Source organism: Strigops habroptila, chromosome 6, assembly GCF_004027225.2.
Source record: "Strigops habroptila isolate Jane chromosome 6, bStrHab1.2.pri, whole genome shotgun sequence".
Taxonomy (NCBI): domain Eukaryota; kingdom Metazoa; phylum Chordata; class Aves; order Psittaciformes; family Psittacidae; genus Strigops; species Strigops habroptila.
Window position 1 is genome coordinate 62055110 of NC_044282.2, and position 17248 is coordinate 62072357.

At 56.2% G+C, this 17248-nt stretch overlaps 1 protein-coding gene across 4 annotated transcripts in view; it reads left to right on the top strand.

Annotated features, from left to right (window-relative positions):
* Positions 1-17248, top strand: part of EFR3B (EFR3 homolog B) — a 49384-nt gene that overhangs the window by 495 nt on the left and 31641 nt on the right. For 2 of the 4 annotated variants that reach the window (XM_030491040.1, XM_030491041.1), the window contains exon 1: positions 16562-17062. In XM_030491040.1, the coding sequence (XP_030346900.1) occupies positions 16969-17062 (94 nt within the window). In that variant the 5' untranslated portion in view covers positions 16562-16968. Of the gene's footprint in view, positions 1-585; positions 640-7578; positions 7696-16561; positions 17063-17248 lie in introns of those variants that run through there. The other 2 variants (XM_030491043.1, XM_030491044.1) reach the window with 2 other exon arrangements.

Below are 17248 nucleotides of genomic sequence, written 5' to 3' on the forward strand. Positions count from 1 at the left end.
GGGCTCCAGAGCAGCACCGCATAGCATCATATGGTCCTGGGTGCTCCGAGGGCATCCCACTGCCCGTGAAGGCTGAGCTGTGAGGGTCTGCGTGGCCCTGGAGAGCTGCAGGTAGAGCAGTTAGGTCTCTTGTTGCCCACAACTTGCTGTGTGGCTGTGGGAGGTGTTTCCTCCCAGCCTGGAGCCTGCTTTCTTGCTTCAGCTGGGTCGCTGGAGGGTTGAGAATAAGCCAGGGTGGGGAGGTTGGGTGGGCTGCAGCTCACAGCCTCTCTGAGGGGGGCTTGGATGGGAAATACTGGTTTGGTCTTGGTTAGGAGCTATTTGGGTTGGTGTTGAATCAGTTCATGGAGGAGTAAATGGACCCTCCTCAAGGATGAGCTCCTTGTGAAATAGGTTCTGGATGGGAGGATGTTGCTGATTGTTGGGACAGATGGCCTTTGGTGACATCAGAGCTGGCAGTGGCCCCTTGGCATCTTGGGACAGGGTCTGACTAGAGGGGACCCATCCCTGTGCAGGGGGTAGCCTGCAACAGGGTCATCTGTGGGGACCCTCGTTGTAAATAACGTCCTCATTTGCTCTTTGTAGTCCAGCAAGATGCTATGAAGAGGGGGAACCTGTGCCTCATGCTTCGAAGACAAGGTACTAGGAGGGGACACACAGGTGGGGTTTTTGAGGTCCTCCTTCCAGGGTGGTCACAGCCACCTCTTGGCACGAAGGTCCTTGGACAGGGCCCACGTGGTTTGAGCATCTGCTGGGTGTCTGAGGACTTCAATATCGAGATAGAGATGGACATGGGAGGGGCTTCCTGTGTCCTCAGCTTGGGGATCCTGTGCCCTCCCCATATCCACATGTGTCCTGCTGGGAGCATTGGGTGTTGTGAGGCCCTGTCTGGAGGTGGGGGTGGCAGAAGTGGGTGCTAGAGGTGTGTCTGGGGTCACTAGTGTGTGCTATGGACTGGGGATGCTGGCTGTTGATTCCTCAACACCTCTTCTGTCTTCCTCCTGAATGGCAATGAGACACTGCTTTTTGACAGGTCTGTTATGGGTTGTTTGGGATCTTCTGCCTCATTATCTGGTGTCATAAATCTTTGCCAAAAGAGTGTCGCCATTATCCATCTCCGGGTGTTTTATGGCTCCAGCTCTGTTCTTCATCTTCATGTCACCTTATCTTCAGCTTTGTTCTCTTTTCTTATCTTTGATTTGTTCTTCATCTTCCGGCTGTCTGGTCGCTTGATGAAACCAGGCACACATCTCTGTGCCAATTCAGGCTGATGCCTTTAACCCTTCCTCCACTGGTCCTGTGCACCCTTGTACAGACTCTCCTAGTCGTATGGGTGTTATTGTGTCTTACATCTGGAAGCTGATTTGGTGAATTCAGCTCTTTCTCCTCCTTGAGTTGCTATTGGGGCCATCTCTGGGCAGCTCTTGTCCCCCCTTCCAAGCCACCAGGGATCCTACCTGCTCTGCAGCAGTGTGGGAATGGGCCTATAATTCCCACTGCCATGCAGGAGGCAAGCGCTGCCCTGCCCTGGTCCCAGTGGTGCGAGGGAGATGAGGTGGAGGTTTTCTTTGGGCATTTCATCCTGGGTCAAGTGTGTCCTTTAGTTTGTTTGGAAAAGAGGAGAAAGGAAGAGGGTAATTTATTTCCTCTCTGTTTTGCTATCAGATATAAAGCCCGCTGCGGGGTTTTGTCTGGGCTGAGAGGAACAGAGCCCCTCTGTGCCTGGATAGGAGGATGAGCGGGATAGATTAGCACTGTGCTGACTTCTTCACCGAGTTTGGGCAGTGAAGGGGTTTCCAATGGCCCTGCTGACATATAGGTTTGGGATATGGTAACAGACACCAGACCAGCAGCTTTAGGGATAAACAAGTTATCTCTAAATAACAGTACAGTTATAAATACAGATCAGTAGTGCAATTATCCAGGTCATAATGACAACAAATCCAGTAATTCACTAATGCGGGGCTAGACTTAATATCTGGGCATGCAAAGACTGACACGACAGTGGATATCAGGCAGGCAGGGAGCAGGGCATGGCTTATCCACACAAGTGACTTGGACCAGCTTGGGGAATCCCAAATTCCCTGATAGGACCATCCTTTTTAATTGTGTTGCAGAAGCACCATTTGGGCTTGCTAACTTGTTATCACATCCCACCTCTGTTCCATGTCTGTGCCAGTTCCGTCCTTGGCATGCACAGGGTCTGGCAATAATGTATGAGGCAGAGCTAGCTTTGCATTTCATCCCTTGTTTGGTGGGGGAAGAGGTGGTTGTCTTGTCATGGTGGCATAAGGCCAAGACCCACCTTCATCCCTGGGGGTGTCAGACCGAAACCAAAGTACTAATATGTAACGAGGTGACTAAAACTTGGTGGTCTTCTATGATGGGGCCACGCCGCTGGTGGATAAGGGAAGAGTGACTGAAGTCATCTTCCTGGACTTGCGAAAAGCATTTGACACTGTCCTACGTGACATGCTTGTCTCTAAATTGGAGAGGCATGTATATGGTGGATGGACCACTTGGTGGATAAGGAATTGGCTGGATGGTCACACTCAGAGAGTTGTGGTCAACAGCTCAATGTCCAAGTGGAGACCAGTAACGAGTGGTGTTCCTCAGGGGTTGGTGTTGGGACCAATCCTGTTCAACAACTTTGTCATGACATGGACAGTGGGACCAAGGGCACCCTCAGCAAGTTTGCTGATGACTCTGACCTGTGTGGTGCAGTCAACATGCTGGAGGGAAGGGATGTCATCCAGAGGGACCTGGACATGCTGGAGAGATGGGACAATGCAAACCTTGCGAAGTTCAGCAAGGCCAAGGGCAAGGTCCTGCACCTGGGTCAGGGCAATCCCAAGCACAAATACAGGCTGGGGGAGACTGGATTAAGAGCAGCCCTGAAGAGAAGGACTTGGGGGTGTTGGTCGATGAGAAGCTCAACATGACCCAGCTTCAGTGTGCGCTTGAGCCCAGAAACCAACTGTGTCCTGGGCTGCATCACCAGCAGCGTGACCAGCAGGTTGAGGGAGGGGATTCTCCCCCTCTGCTCTGCTCTGGTGAGACCCCCCCTGCAGTCCTGCATCCAGCTCTGGGGCAACAACATAAGAAGGATGTGGAGCTGTTGGAGCAAGTCCAGAGGAGGCCACGAAGATGCTCTGAGGGCTGGAGCAGCTCTGCTATGGAGACAGGCTGAGAGAGCTGGGCTTGTTCAGCCTGGAGAAGAGAAGGCTCCGGGGAGACCATATCCCCTTGTTACAGAATTTAAAGGATGGCTACAAAGACAGCTACTCCCTTTTTGCAAGGAGTTCCCTGGAAAAGACAAGGAGTGATGGGCACAAGTTACTCTGGGGGGGATTATGGTTGGACACTTTATGACGAAGGACAATTTATCACTATGAGAACAATCGGCCATTGGAATAATCTCCCCAGGGAGGTGGTGACTCCCCAACATTGGACCCTGTTAAAACTCGTCTAGACAGGGTCTGGGACATCTAGTCTAGGTCACGCTTTGCACAGAAAGGTTGGACCACATGATCCTTGAGGTCTCTTCCAACCTGGGATTCTAGGATTCTCTGCGGCGCTTCCACTGGCAGGAGGTAGCCCCGCATCAGCCCGGAGCATCGGGGAGATGTGTCTCAGGCTCAGCTGACCTGTTGATTTGCCTGCAGCGTTTTCTGGAGCTGGGGTGTCTTAGGATGATACCCTTGGACACACCAGTGTTCCCAGCAGAGGTACCCACAGATGCACCCCTTGCAGCTCCCGGCTTTTTGGTGGAGCTTCTCCTTAGTCTGCCACTGCAAGTGATCCACGTACAGGCAGTATTGCCTTGCACTGTAACAGGTCCTTGTCACTCCTGTGCCACACATGTGCAAGAAATGGATCTTTGTGCAAGAAGTAACCCAGAGACATGTGAGAGGTGGCACACTGCATGTAAAAACTGCCAGGGCATAGGAAGAGCCCAGCCCTGAGCATCATGCAAGCGATGTAGTGAGTGTCGGCACCAGAGCGGACACAGGTGTTCGTGAGCTGGAGCAAACACCCTAAGGCCAAGTGCTGGTGTGTGGGAGCAGCCATGGGGCCTGGCCCGAGTGCCTGGGCTCTGGCTCTGTCCCGGGTGGGTGGCTGGAGGAGGTATGCACGGCTCAGTGGCAAAGACCCTGCTGCGGTTGCTGCAGGAGCTCCGTGGCCATGGAAACAGCTGCAGGAGAGCAGGGGGGATGCAAGGAAGGAGGGAGCAAATGGACCAGGGATGGATGTGTCTGACAAAGGAGGTGCCCACGGTGAGCAGCTCCTCGCTGTCCTCCCAGGGTGATTGTCACAGCTCCAGCTGCTTCCACATTGCTGCCTTCCCCCTGTGTCCACCATCCAGCTCCCTCTGAGCCATCCCAGAGAGGGATCCCAAGGCTCAGCGGTCCATCTTGGTGCCCCATGTGCCCATTCTGCCTGCCATACTGAGCTCCACACAATATTCCTGAGCCTTAAGCAGGGACACATCCATGTGTCCCCAGAGCATCCCAGGCCTCAAGTGATTCAACAGCTCCTCTTGCCTGCTGGAGAGGCAAGGGGGAATGTGCTTGGATCCCTCTGGGCAAGGCCCAAGCATGTTGAGGTCCCTGTTGTGGCGATGACTGGTAGGGGCTGGGGGGCAGCGCTGGTGGTAGGCAGGGTTTAACTCTTCACCGCCATTGTCTTGCACCATGAATCAGGAGGAGCCATGTGCTGGTGGTGGCCTTGACCCCCTCCCTAACCACTGTGGATCCATCCTGGCCCTGAGCAGGGATGCTCCTGTCCTTCCTTGCTCTTTGAGGGCAGCGATTATGCTGGGCTTTTCCAGTGGCAACAACTTTTGGGGTTCAAACCAGCCCTATGTGTTTTGGGTGTGGGTTGGGGGGGCCTCAGGGATTGTTGATGGTGGTGGGAGTTGGTGCTGGCAGCTGAGTGGGGGCTGGCCCCAGGTCTCTTCTCCTTGGCTGCCCCGCAGCACCGTCCCGATAACCACAATGTCCCTTTGTGGCAAGCCAGTGGCCTTGCAAATCCCTGTGAGCAAAGGGATGAGGGCTCCTGAGCTGGGAGGGATTTGCTACGTCTGTTTCATGTTCTTCCCTCATCATCAGATTTTAGTCTGAGGCTTTTAATCCACAATAAAAAGGACTTCACGACTGCTTCTGGATCTGGACCTGACCAGGGATGCTCAGGAGCCCCATTCCTCGACTGTAGCTGCTGCCATGTCCCCCATGAAATCCCCCCAATCCTTTGGGAACATGGCTCGTCATGCGGCTGCTCTGCCACCCGGGGAATCAGCAACCAAATTAACTCCCCAAATGTTTTAATTAAAACATCATTTTCCTGCGAGGAGGATTGTGAGGCACCAGCTATTGCCTAATTAGATGATCCAGGGGGGCTTTGCTGTGTGGGAAGAGATGCAGCAAAAAGCTCAGGGAGGGGGAGATCTCCAGCATCCTGGTGCCAGCACCTCCCTGTCCTTCCCTGGCCAAAGTGCCCTGTCACCTGGAGCCTTGTCCTTGTACCCAGCCATGGCCGGGGGCAGCATCTTTGCTTCACTGTGTCACTCGTGCTTGCAATGGAGTCTGGCACAGGGAGGGCTCAGGCTTTGCAGCTGAGTCAGTCTTGCCATGCGTGGGACACGCTGTGGCTGCGGGGCGGCTGTGGGAGGTACATGGGGCTCCAGGGCATGACGGGCACAGAGTCCCCTGTGTCAGTCTGGCCAGCAGGGAATAGAGGCAGGATGGATCCAAATGGTGGGATGTGATGGAGAAGAGGTGGTGCTGCACCATGTTGTGCTGTGCCATGACCTTGGGATTCTGTGCCATGCTGGGCACTGCTGTGTAGTACTCTGCAGTGACACGCTGCATTGTGCCGTGCAGTGCCGTGCCGTGGTGTGTTTCTCATGCCAAACGATGCCAGATTTCCTGTGCCAGGCTGTGCTGTGCTGAAATAAGCTGTGCCACAACGTGGTGTGCTGTGAAATACCATGTTGAACCAGGCTGTGCCATACTGTGTTGTGCTGTGCTCCTGCTCTCTTTTTCCTGCCTGGGGTGTCGAGCAGGCTGGGATCCCACATTTCCATTTGTGGTGTCGAGTGGGAGTCACAGGTTTTGGGAGGTGACAATAGCAATGGCACAGCCAGGTGGAATGTGGGAAATGATCAGGGCTCACCTCCCTGGCCTGCAGCTGTGCACTGGGAGCACCATGGCAGTGCCTGTGGCGTGTATGGCCGGACCCGTGACACTGCCAGAGCCTGGACAGGGTGGCTCCCTGCCTCAGTTTGCCCTTTGGCAGCAGGGTGTTGCTGCATTGTTTTACTGCTGCTAAGGGCACTGCAGCAATAATGAAAAGTGAAAGCATCCCAGGGAGGTGTAGTCCTTGCTCTGCACCTCCTCCAAGGGCTTTCCCTGGTGCCTCTCCCATCCAAGCCTCCCCGTCTTGCTCTCCAGGACTTTCTAGAAGCAGCTGAGCTGACCCAGATCTGTCTGCAGCCCTCATTGCTGGCAGCAGGAGCACACCTCAGTATTTCAGGAGCCTGGCGCAGCTCCCACCTCGCTGGCTGGGTAGAGAAGGAAAAGGCCGCAGTGTTCACGGTTGTCACTCCGGAGGCTGGAGATGCCAGGGCCAGTGCTTGGTGGGGCTGGCAGTGGGACAGGAGGACCTCCCGCATCGTCCCTTCCCCATGGGTGAAAGCAGCTGGGTGTAACATTCCAAGGGGTGTATTCCCAGGATGATAGGTGTGAATGGTGAGCATAGGGCACTGCAAGCTCTGGAAAGAAACCTCTCTGCTAGGATTTGGGATCATAGAACTGTACTACAGGTGGGATCTCAGCAGAGTAAGGTGAGAATCCTCTCCCTTGACCTGCTGGTCACGCTGCTGGTGATGGAGCCCAGGACACGGTTGGTTTCTGGGCTCAAGCACACACTGCTGGGTCATGCTGGGGTTCTCACTGACCAACATCCCCACGTCCGTCTCCTCAGGGCTGCTCTCAATCCAGTCTCCTCCAGCCTGTGTTTGTGCTTGGGATTGCCCTGATCCAGGTGCAGGACCTTGCACTTGGCCTTGTTGAACTCCATGAGGTTCGCACTGTCCCACCTCTCCAGCCTGTCCATGTCCCTCTGGATGGCATCCCTGCCCTCCAGCTTGACCACACAACACACCTCAGTGTCGTTGGCAAGCTTGCTGAGAGCACACTCAATCCCACTGTCCATGTCGTGACAAAGATATTGAGCAGCATCAATCCCAACAGCGGCCCCTGATGAACAGCACTCATCACTAGGTCTCCGTAGATGGGACTCGGGGTTGTCCCCCCACAAGGGCAGGATGCCCTGGGCCTCACCGCTGTGTTACGGGTCCCGGGTCACTGGCAGACCCGCTGCCGGGAGCGGGGCATGGCGCGGGCAGGGTCCCCCGTGGTGGTGGGCGCCGGGGGGTGCCGGGCGGGGGATGTAGAGGAGGTACCGCGCGAGGGGCCCGGTGCCGCAGCGGCCGGGCCGGGCCGTTCAGTGCCGGGCGGGTGCTGCGGCCGGGCCGGCGGGAGGAGCCACCGCTGCGGTGCCGCCCCCCGGTGCCGCCCCCGGCCGGCGCCGCTCGGTGGGGCAGAGCCGGGCCGGGCACCGCCGCCTGCAGCCGCGCCGGGCAGCGCCACGCCGAGCCGAGCCACGCCGGGCCGGCGGCAGCGGCCATGTACGGTGAGTGCCCGCGGGGGGCCAGCCCGGCGGGGCGGCGCCGGTGGGCCGGGGCCGTGCGTGCCCGCCGCTTCCCGGGGACTTGGGCTCGTCCCCGCCCCGGGGCAGGGCTGTGCATCCCCCGAGGCCCGGGTAGGGGCTCGCCCCTTCCAGGGCAGGGGGACCTCGTTGTTTGTAGGGCTGTGCGCCCCCCACTTAATGGGGGGTGACCCCTTTTTGGGGTGGGGGGCATCTCTAGCCTATATAGCGCTGTGCACCCCTCGTTTACGAGGGTGATCCCTCTTTGTGTTTGAGTGGACCGTTGTCTTTTGCATGGCGGTGCACCCCCTAAGTTACTGGGGGGGTCACTCCCTCTTTGGGTTTGGGGGGACCTTAGTCCTCATATAGACCTGTGCATTTCTGTAGCTACTGGGGGTGACCCCTCTTTGGGTTTGGGGGGGACCTTGGTCTTTTGCAGGGCTGTGCATCCCCCCAGTTTCTGGAGGGTGTCACCTCTTTGGGGGCTGGGACACACGCTGTGGTCCCTTAAAGGGCTGCAAATGCACTTTCTATCACTGGGGCATTTTCCTGGGAGACCACTGACCTTCCCAGCCCCGGTTCCTGGGGTCACCAGCTTCCCAGGGCTGGGAGCAGCTTGCTCCTCTAAGGACCAAGGACCCCTGTACTGCTTGCAGTCACCCAGCCCTTGGCATGGGCAAGCCTTGGGTGCTGTATAGGGCTCTTTAGCTGGTTATTTGGGGGGGGGGGGCGTTAGGGTGTCACTCTCCACCAGACTGGGGGGATCTTGGTCCTATATCTGACCACCCCCTCGCTGTGCTGGGGAGCCGCCTGGTCCCTGGTGTAGAGCAGACCCCAACCCCATCTGGGCCCATTCACCTTGAGGTGTTTGGGGTTCGCTGCCCCCCCCCTGCTGCCCCCGTGCCGTGCTGTCACTATTGTCACCCCTCTGTGCAGGGTGGGCATATGGGGTCCCCCGTGTGCGGCAGGGTGATAGTGGGTGTGTAATGGGGAGCAGCTGGTGGAGCAGCTGGCGGCCCCCCCGGCCGGGGCACCGGCGCGCTAAGCTACTGGGAGCTTTTGGGAAGGGCCGGGGGGTGGCCGGGTGGCTCTTAAATCCTCACCACCCGCTGCCCGAGCATCCTTCCCCGGGCTGTCAGTGCGGGGCGAGGGGCACGAGGAGGGAGCCTCTGGCGGGTGCCCTTCCTGGGGGGCTCCCGGCCCACCCCCAAGGGCTGTGGGGTCACCTCGGTGCTGTTGGCTGAGCCCCCTTCTCTGCGTGGTGCTGCGGTGCCAGGGGTGAGTGCACGGCGGGATGTGGCAGGAGGGAGACGGATGGGCAGAGCGCCACCCTCCCGGGTGATGAGGTGCTCATGTGGGGGCTCAGTGGGGTGCACGCAGATAGGAAGTCGTGAGATGCGCTGGGATGCAGCTCCTGCCTCCTGCAGGGAAGGAGCGGAGCTGGTGGGCTTGGGGAGCCCGTCTCTTCCTAGTGGGGCTGTGATGGAGGGGGGGAAGCTGAGACAGGATGCAAGGGTTTCTTTTCTTGTTCCTTTCCTCTCTGCCTCACGGTGCTGACTCCTCCGTGGCCTCCGTTGAGTCATTCAGGTCTTTCAGCTGGTATTTTTCCACCCGCAAAACGAGGGGGATGCTTCCCTCCCTTCCTTGGCTGTGCAGCCTGCGGGGAGGCTGCTGCATGCCCCGGGCACATGGCCCCTCACGGCCCCCCAAAGCCGGGGTTCCCTCACCCGCTCCCACCGCAGCACCCCTCTGTCTGGTGTGGGGTGGTGGCAATGCTCTCCTGGCAGGACAGCAAGCCCCAATGCCCAAACACTTCACCCGGTGCCCTTTCCCTCTGTCTTGCTCAGGGCTTTTGCATCCATACTGGGGCTTGGGCTGATTTTGGCGGGGGGGAGGGGGAAGGTTTGGGTGTTCTTTTGGCTGCTGTCAAACAGGAATTTGCAGGGAGCTGTTGTCATCATCTGAGCAATTTGCAGCAACCTGAAGCAGGTAATAATCCTGTCTGCTGGGGAACTGCGCCTCTGCAAACCTGGGGGAGAGCTGAGCCATGGGATCCCAAAAGCCCTGCCAGGTCCCCAAAAGCCCCTCCAGCCCCCCTGGTGTCAGTTGAGTGATCTGTCCTGAGGAGTGTTACATGCTCTGGTTGTCCCCTGGGATCCTGGCTCTGTGGCCAGCCTCTCTTGCCAATGGGGAATGACACGTTGGACCATGGCTCCTCTTACCCGCAGGTGACCCCTCTGCTAGCACCTTGGGGAAGCCTCTGCTCCACAATAGCCAGTGTCTCCTTAGGGTAGGGAAGGGCAAAGCATCTCTGGGGACCCAAATGTGACTTTGAGGACAAAAGCCAGGCTGTCCCTTCCCTGGTAGTGCTCCTGGCCAGGCACTGCTGCGGCTTGTGGTCCTGGAAAGCATCCAGGAGCTGGAAAGCTCTGTGGGATACTTCGGATGAAAGTTGCATTAGGAATGCACAGGATTATTGGTATCTTTTTAATCTCTCTTTTAACTGTCTCCTGGCGTGGGGGGAAGGGTTGGGTGGGTGACCAGGGATGGTTTTTCCTCTGTGAACAGGACATAGCAGTGCAGGACACTTGTTCCATGTTGGGGGAGACCTGCTGCCTCCCTGGGAGGTGGTCAGAGGGGCAGCATGGGGGGCACGAGCCACCCTCCTGCCCTCCGCATCCCCTTTAATCCTGCAGCGCTGGCATCCCACACTGGGCTCGTGTTTGTGTGTGCAGGGCAAGAGTGGTGTGCTTGGCATGGCTGTGCCTCCACCCGTGGCTTGTGGTGTGCTGTCGTGGTGGTGGCCATGCACGTGGAGCAGGGCTGCTGGGAATCTTGTGCCCGTTTTCGGCCCAGGTTTTTTCCTTTTGTTGTCACCAGCGAAAATGCTGGAGCAAAGGTTTGACTGCTCCAGGGTGGCTGGAGTTGTGCAAACTGCAGCTTTGTGAGCTGAGCCTTCAGGTTGGTGTCCCCATCTCTGGTGGGAGCACGCTGTCCTGAGCCAGGCTTGAGGATTACCTGCGCCACAGGAGATTTAGCACCATGGGAGCAGGGGTGCTGTGATCAAGCTTTGGCGGGCAAGAGAACATGGTTGCCCCGCGCTCAGGGGCTGTGTGATGGCCCTGGCTGCAGGAGCAGCCCAGTGCTTTGTGTACCCAGCTGCCAGCAACCTTCCCGCTCTGCTGCCGTCTCCAGGAGGCTGGGCTTTAATTCAGAAATATGCGTAAAAGCCAGAGCGACCTCCTTGGATTGAAAACACTCCAGGAGCAGGGGCAGGGCTGTCGGGAGAGCATAGCAGGGAGAAAGGAGCTGCAGAGATGGGATGGGGTTATATTTCCATGGGGGCTTCCCAGTGGGGCTCGACTACAAGACCCCCGCCATGCTTTTGGCACTGATGGGAAGGCAGCATGTGTTGGAGCAGCATCGGCAAGCCTTTGGGAGCTATATCCCAACCGTCCAGCGCCGCAGCCGCTCACCACAGTTTGTTTCCTTTACGCTCCCTTGCTTTGCTTTCTGGTTGCCGGCACGAGCTGTCTCCTCCCACATCAGCGGAGCTGGAAATAGAGAAGGTTCCCTTTTCTTTCTCTCCGCAGCAGCTGGAGCAGGGGAAATGAGGTTTTTCGGCTACCCGGGGAGGAGATGGTGTCGGTGGTGGGTGCCAGCAAGGTCCCTGTGAGCTATCTGAGTGCCACTGAGTCACAGCCAGCAGCCGCGCGAGCGGATGGGTTTTGCGCTAAATAAATAGTGCTCGGTGGGACTGGATGGCTCAGCAGGGGAATGTGAAATGCAATTAAACTGCTTCTTTTTCTTCTTTTTGGCTTCTTTTTTTTCCTTCTATGCTTTTTAACTAATTGATCTGCAAATTAATTCCGTGCTCGTAAAGGAAAAGGGGCTATTTGTGGTGCCGGCAGTGCTGGGGGCTTTCCTGAGCCACCCGGCCACGATTCTCATGCAGGTTTGTGTTAAACCTCAGTATGTGTGGCCGAGTTCAGTTTGTTTCTTCCTGGTTCATTTCCAGGTGGTATTGCCATATCCAGGCAGGATTTGAACCCTGCAGTGAATCATATAATCATAGAATCAGAGTGGTTTGGGTTGGAAGGGACCTTAAAGCTCATCTAGTCCACCCCCCCTGCCATGGCCAGGGTCACCTTCCACTAGAGCAGGTTGCTCCAAGCCCCATCCAACCTGGCCTTGAACACTGCCAGGGATAGGGCAGCCACAGCTTCTCTGTAAAGATGAGGACTCCTCCATCTGGAGCAAGTGCTAGAGGGGATTGCGCCAGGCCGGGAGCTGGCATTGCTCACCTCAACACTATCAAGCCCAACCACTTAAGGACTCTGGTAATTGCTTGTGCCATCAGAAATCACAGGAGAAAACGCACTTTCAGAGATGCTCCGCTCTGGGCTGAGCCCTTTGCAGCACTGTAGCTCTGTTGCTTTGCCTTTGGGATTTGAGTTGCTTGCACTTGGCAGGGACTGCAAACAATCCAGATAAGGCTGGAGAGAAAGTGTGACTGTGGCTGGTCCCGTCACGGTTTTGTCTCTCTGTAAATGAAGGTGTTTAGTCAGATTTTCTGCCAAAAACTAAAACTGACTGTGGGCTTTGATGTAGCCTATCTTGGGGAAATAGGAAACAACAGAAATGTGTGTGGTCAGCATCTCACAAGGGTCCTTATTGTCTTATTTATTGAATGCGCAAAACTGGGTGGAGGGCTTGCATGTTTGTTTTGGTCTTTATTCTCTAAAAACCTTTCAAATTTGCAAGTCTTCCTATGTCATCAGGGAATAACAGAATGGTTTGGGTTGGAAGGGACCTTAAATCTCATCTAGTTCCAACCCCCTGCCATGGGCAGGGACCCCTTCCACTAGACCAGGTTGCTCCAAGCCCCGTCCAACCTGGCCTTGAACACTGCCAGGGATGGGGCAGCCACAGCTTCTCTGGGCAACCTGTGCCAGGGCCTCAGCACCCTCACAGGGAACAACTTCTTCCTAAGATCTCATCTCAGTCTCCCCTCTGTCAGTTTAAAGCCATTCCCCCTTGTCCTATCCCTACAGGCCCTTGTCCAAAGCCCCTCTCCAGTTTTTTTGTCAGCCCCTTTAGGCACTGGAAGCTGCTCTAAGGTCTCCCTGGAGCCTTCTCTTCTCCAGGCTGAACAAGCCCAGCTCTCTCAGCCTGTCTCCATAGAGTCTCTCTCTCATCATGTCTTCCATAGCTTGCTCCAGCCCTCACAGCATCTTCGTGGCCTCCTCTGGACTCACTCCCACAGCTCCACGTTCTTCTTATGTTGTTGCCCCAGAGCTGGACATAGGAATGCAGGGGAGGGTATCACCAGACTGGAGCAGAGGGGGAGAATCCCCTCCCTCGACCTGCTGGTCACGCTGCTGGTGATGCAGCCCAGGACACGGTTGGTTTCTGGGCTCAAGCGCACACTGAAGCTGGGTCATGTTGAGCTTCTCATCGACCAACACCCCCAAGTCCTTCTCCTCAGGGCTGCTCTCAATCCACTCTCCACCAGCCTGTATTTGTGCTTGGGATTGCCCCGACCCAGGTGCAGGACCTTGCGCTATGTCCTGGACTATTCTGTTGCCTCCATCTCTGCATAGGCCAAAGCCCTGGCCTTGCAAAATGAACCTGGCTCTTAATTAAGCAGTTTTCAGAGGCTGGCCCTGATGCTGGATGGACCCTCAGACCCATCAGAGCTTCCACAACTATGTGGTTACGTGGTCCGGACGAAACACACCATGTCAATGAGACAGCGGGTGAATGCCTCGCGTTGAGGAATCGCATTGAGGCCAGAGTTTGGTTGATTTTCCTGCTATTTAAGCTCTTCCCTCTGCCATATGTTGTGTAATGAAACCAGGCACCCATTAAGGCGCTTAACTCCCCTTCTCCTCTTGAATTGGCACTGCCAGCATGGCAGGTATATAACACAAACCTTGGACCTTAATGGGTGGTTTTCCCTCTGTGTCCAAAAAGGCTGGTGTGGTCTTAATGCTCGAGTCTAATCACTGCTGTGAAATATTAATTAATCTGCCCGCTATTGAAGCTCTGTGTGTGCTGCGGTGTCAGAGTGACAGGCTCGGCCGAGCAGTGGAGTGTGAATAATGGAGAGCCGAATCTGTTGCTGGTGTAAGCTGGCAGTGGGGTTGATTTACATCCCACCACTCACCACGGAGTTGTTAAAGCTGGATTTGATGCTGGTGTGCCTCGAGTTGTTGGCATTTGGAAAGGGGGAGATGGGAGGATAAGTGTTTGGGCAGATCCAGGTGGGATTCAGACGTGCTGGCACCAGCATGGATTCAACCTCCGGAGCAGCTCCCATTTGGGGGGTCCCTGCATGGGATTGGGGGAGCCCCAGCACAGAGCTGTATGCTGGGGCTCTGCATGGAGCTGCTTTGCACCCGCCGGCTGTGGTGTCTGCCCCAGCGAGCCCTGGCTGCGTCGGTGGAAGGGAGGCGAGAGCGTTGCGTGGAGATGTGCCAGGGGGAAGCTGCGAATTTAATTGCTGAGCTAAAAGGCTGTGTGCCGACGGCTCCGAGTGGGCTGCAGGCAGTGTCTGGGTGAGCGTTTCCTTCTCCAGCATGCTCCTGTCCATCCCGCTCAGCCACAGGAGAAATACATCCTGGCAGTGGCAGCCTTGGCTTGCCAGTCCCTGGCATCTCTGCTCTTCCTTTGCTGTTGGTGCCTTGAAATATTTTGCTGTGCTTTCATGCTGGCATCAAGAGACAGAGCTCCCTGTGACCAGCCCCCAAAGGTCTGGGTCTTCTGCAATGTCCTCGGAAGTGTGTCTGCTCACAGCTGAGCTGTCAGCTTTTATAACACCCCCACTGCAGATGCTGACTCTTACCAAAGGACACTAGGATGAGTGGCAATTAATGAGCAGGGAAGGAAACAAGCCACAGCCATGCAGCCTGAATCATGGAATCACAGAATGGTTTGGGTTGGAAGGGACTTTAAAGCTCATCTAGTTCTAACCCCCTGCCACGGGCAGGGACACCTTCCACAAGAGCAGGTTGCTTCAAGCCCCATCCAGCCTGGCCTTGAACACTGCCAGGGATGGGGAACTATTAATTAACATCAGGACATTGCTCTGATACACAGAGCTGTGAAGGCAAGCTGGATTTAGCCACCTTCCCTACTGAAGGTGGTAAAGGTCTAATGTAACCACCCAGGGTCCCCCATCTTTTCATGGCTGCTCCTTTCCAACAGCTCTTCTTTGCACTGGGCTGATTCAAACTGCTCGGTCTGATTCCCCTCCTGGCCCGGGGGCTGCCGTTGCCCTGTTCCCAGCATGCTGCAAGGAGGGTGCTCGGCTGCATTTTAATTGGTGCCCAGTGTGTCTGGCTCTCTTAAACACGATTAGAGAGAGATTTACTGGCTTGCTTTACAGCTCTCCCGGCCTGTGGGGTTGCACTGATTTGCCCTGGGATCTGCCCTGCCTCTGTGAGGGTGCACATGGAGGCTGGCTGGCGCAGAAGCTGGATATTTAATGTAGAGGTTTTCCTGCCTCTTAAATTGGTCGCAGAAGCTCAGAGGAGCCTGAGCGAGGCTTTTCCTCTGGGAGCTCCCAGCCATGCTTGCTTATGGCTCCAGGCTTTCCCCTGGGAACAGCTTTCAGGGAGGAGGAGGTCTGCAAGCGGTGCCCCACAACTCTCTCAGTGCCCACTATCCTCACAGCACTGAGCCTGTCCCTTCTCTCTGCCAGCAGCACTTGTTTCATCCCTTCCCTGATATTTTTTCCCCCTTTCCCATGGTCGCGGCTCCTCCCTCCATCCCTCTGCCCACCCTGAGGTGTATGGAAAATAAAACTAATTGGTCTCTGGGCCAACTTGAATGTTGCTCTGTGGCATTTCTAACACGTAGCAGGGAGATTTCATCCTTTTCCCTAGGCAGGCTCACCCACTGGGTGCTAAAGGGCTGAGGGGGTCAGAGGATGGGTATGAAGGAGACTCTGCATAAATGAGATTTTGCTAAGCAGATTAGGGAAAGGTCTCTGGTTCAGTGCATGGCTTGGGAGAAGCCAGAGCTGGGCTGGCAGTACAACCCCTATCTTCAGGCTGGTGCTTGCTTGGGATTAAGAGAGTGACCTTCATGGGATATTAGGTTTAATGGGGGATTTTTGCATGATTTAATTAAGATTTATTTGCAATCAGCTGGAGTGCCCTTAGGAAATAAATTCTATGCATCGAATAATATGGCCATAAGGTTTTCCAATTATGCTTATGGCCAGGATGCCATTAAAATGGGGAGAGGGAAGGGGATTAATGAGGAAAGGCTTAAGGTTGGAGCACTGGTGGGGAGCGTGTGGTCATTTCGGGAGGTGAGCTGGGCCTGTGTCCTGTTTTCAGCTGACCGTGCTTGATCCCAAAACCCCCAGTTACAGCTGGTACCAGTGAACCACCCTCCTGGAAGCACATGCAACGAGTTTATCTGAGAGCCTCAGGGCTCAAGCCAGTCGAGCAGCTAAGTGGGGGTTATGCCAGTGAGCAGCAGTCACTGGGACTGAAAGACTCTAATTGTCCCCAATTAGATCGACTTTCTCAGAGCTGAGCTGTCAAAGCAAAAGATCCTTTTGGCTTGCTTTGTCCCCCTGCAAGAGCGCAGATGTGACCTGCTGTGGTGGTGAAGAGTGGGGAGCCCCAGGCTGAGGTGAGACACATACCATGGGTAGCTGTGGGAGCCAACGCCGCTCCTGGGTTTCCCACCTTATTCCCTCCGTAGGGAGAGGGTTGAGTCACGTTTCTCTGTGCCTCTATTTACCTGATCTTTAAGAAACCCCTTATCCTTGGTTCCCACTGCCAGCAGGAGGAGAGCGTGACGCACCGTGCGGGTCCATGCTTGCGTCTCTATCGCATCCCTGGATGCTGTTTTGGGGTCGGCTCCGACCTGCTGAACCTCCCCCCATTGTTAGCGCTGCCCACAAACAACCGATGCTTCGTGAGCCCAGCGGGAGAGCTTTGGGCTCAAGGGACCTTGAAAAGCTGCCCCCATTCCCTCGAAATTCCCAGCTCCGCGGCCACCCCCGCGTACCGGTGCAGACGCGGGCAGAGCAAAGCCAGCGCCGTTCCCAGCTGCCATCGGAGCCGCCTCGGTGACTCAGCAGCCGTGCTGAAAGCTCCCTTATTTATTTAAACGGCTGCTCCCGCTCGGCTGAGCATCTCCTGCAGGGATGCTGCCGCTGGGCCGGCCCCGGCCGCCGCTCGGCGAGGAGGAGAGCGGTACCCGGCACCCCGAGCCCCCCGGTTCGCTCCGGACGCGATGGCTCTGACTACCTGGGCTCTCGGCCCCGCGCTGCGGCTCTGTGCCGCCGGCCCCGTCTGCTCCTGGGAGATGCTGCACGTGGCCGGAGCAGGTACCTTCTCCTGGCTTTGTTATTCCATGGCTTGATGGGTTGGATTTCCTGGGAAGGGAAAGCTGCCCTGCCTGCTGGTGACCTTTGGTGTCATCTTGCTATTGTTTTAAATACCTGGTGCCAAGCCGGGCTGGAGGAATGCATTGTGGCTGCGGGGTTTTGTCCTTGCAGGGGGGGATGCTGCCG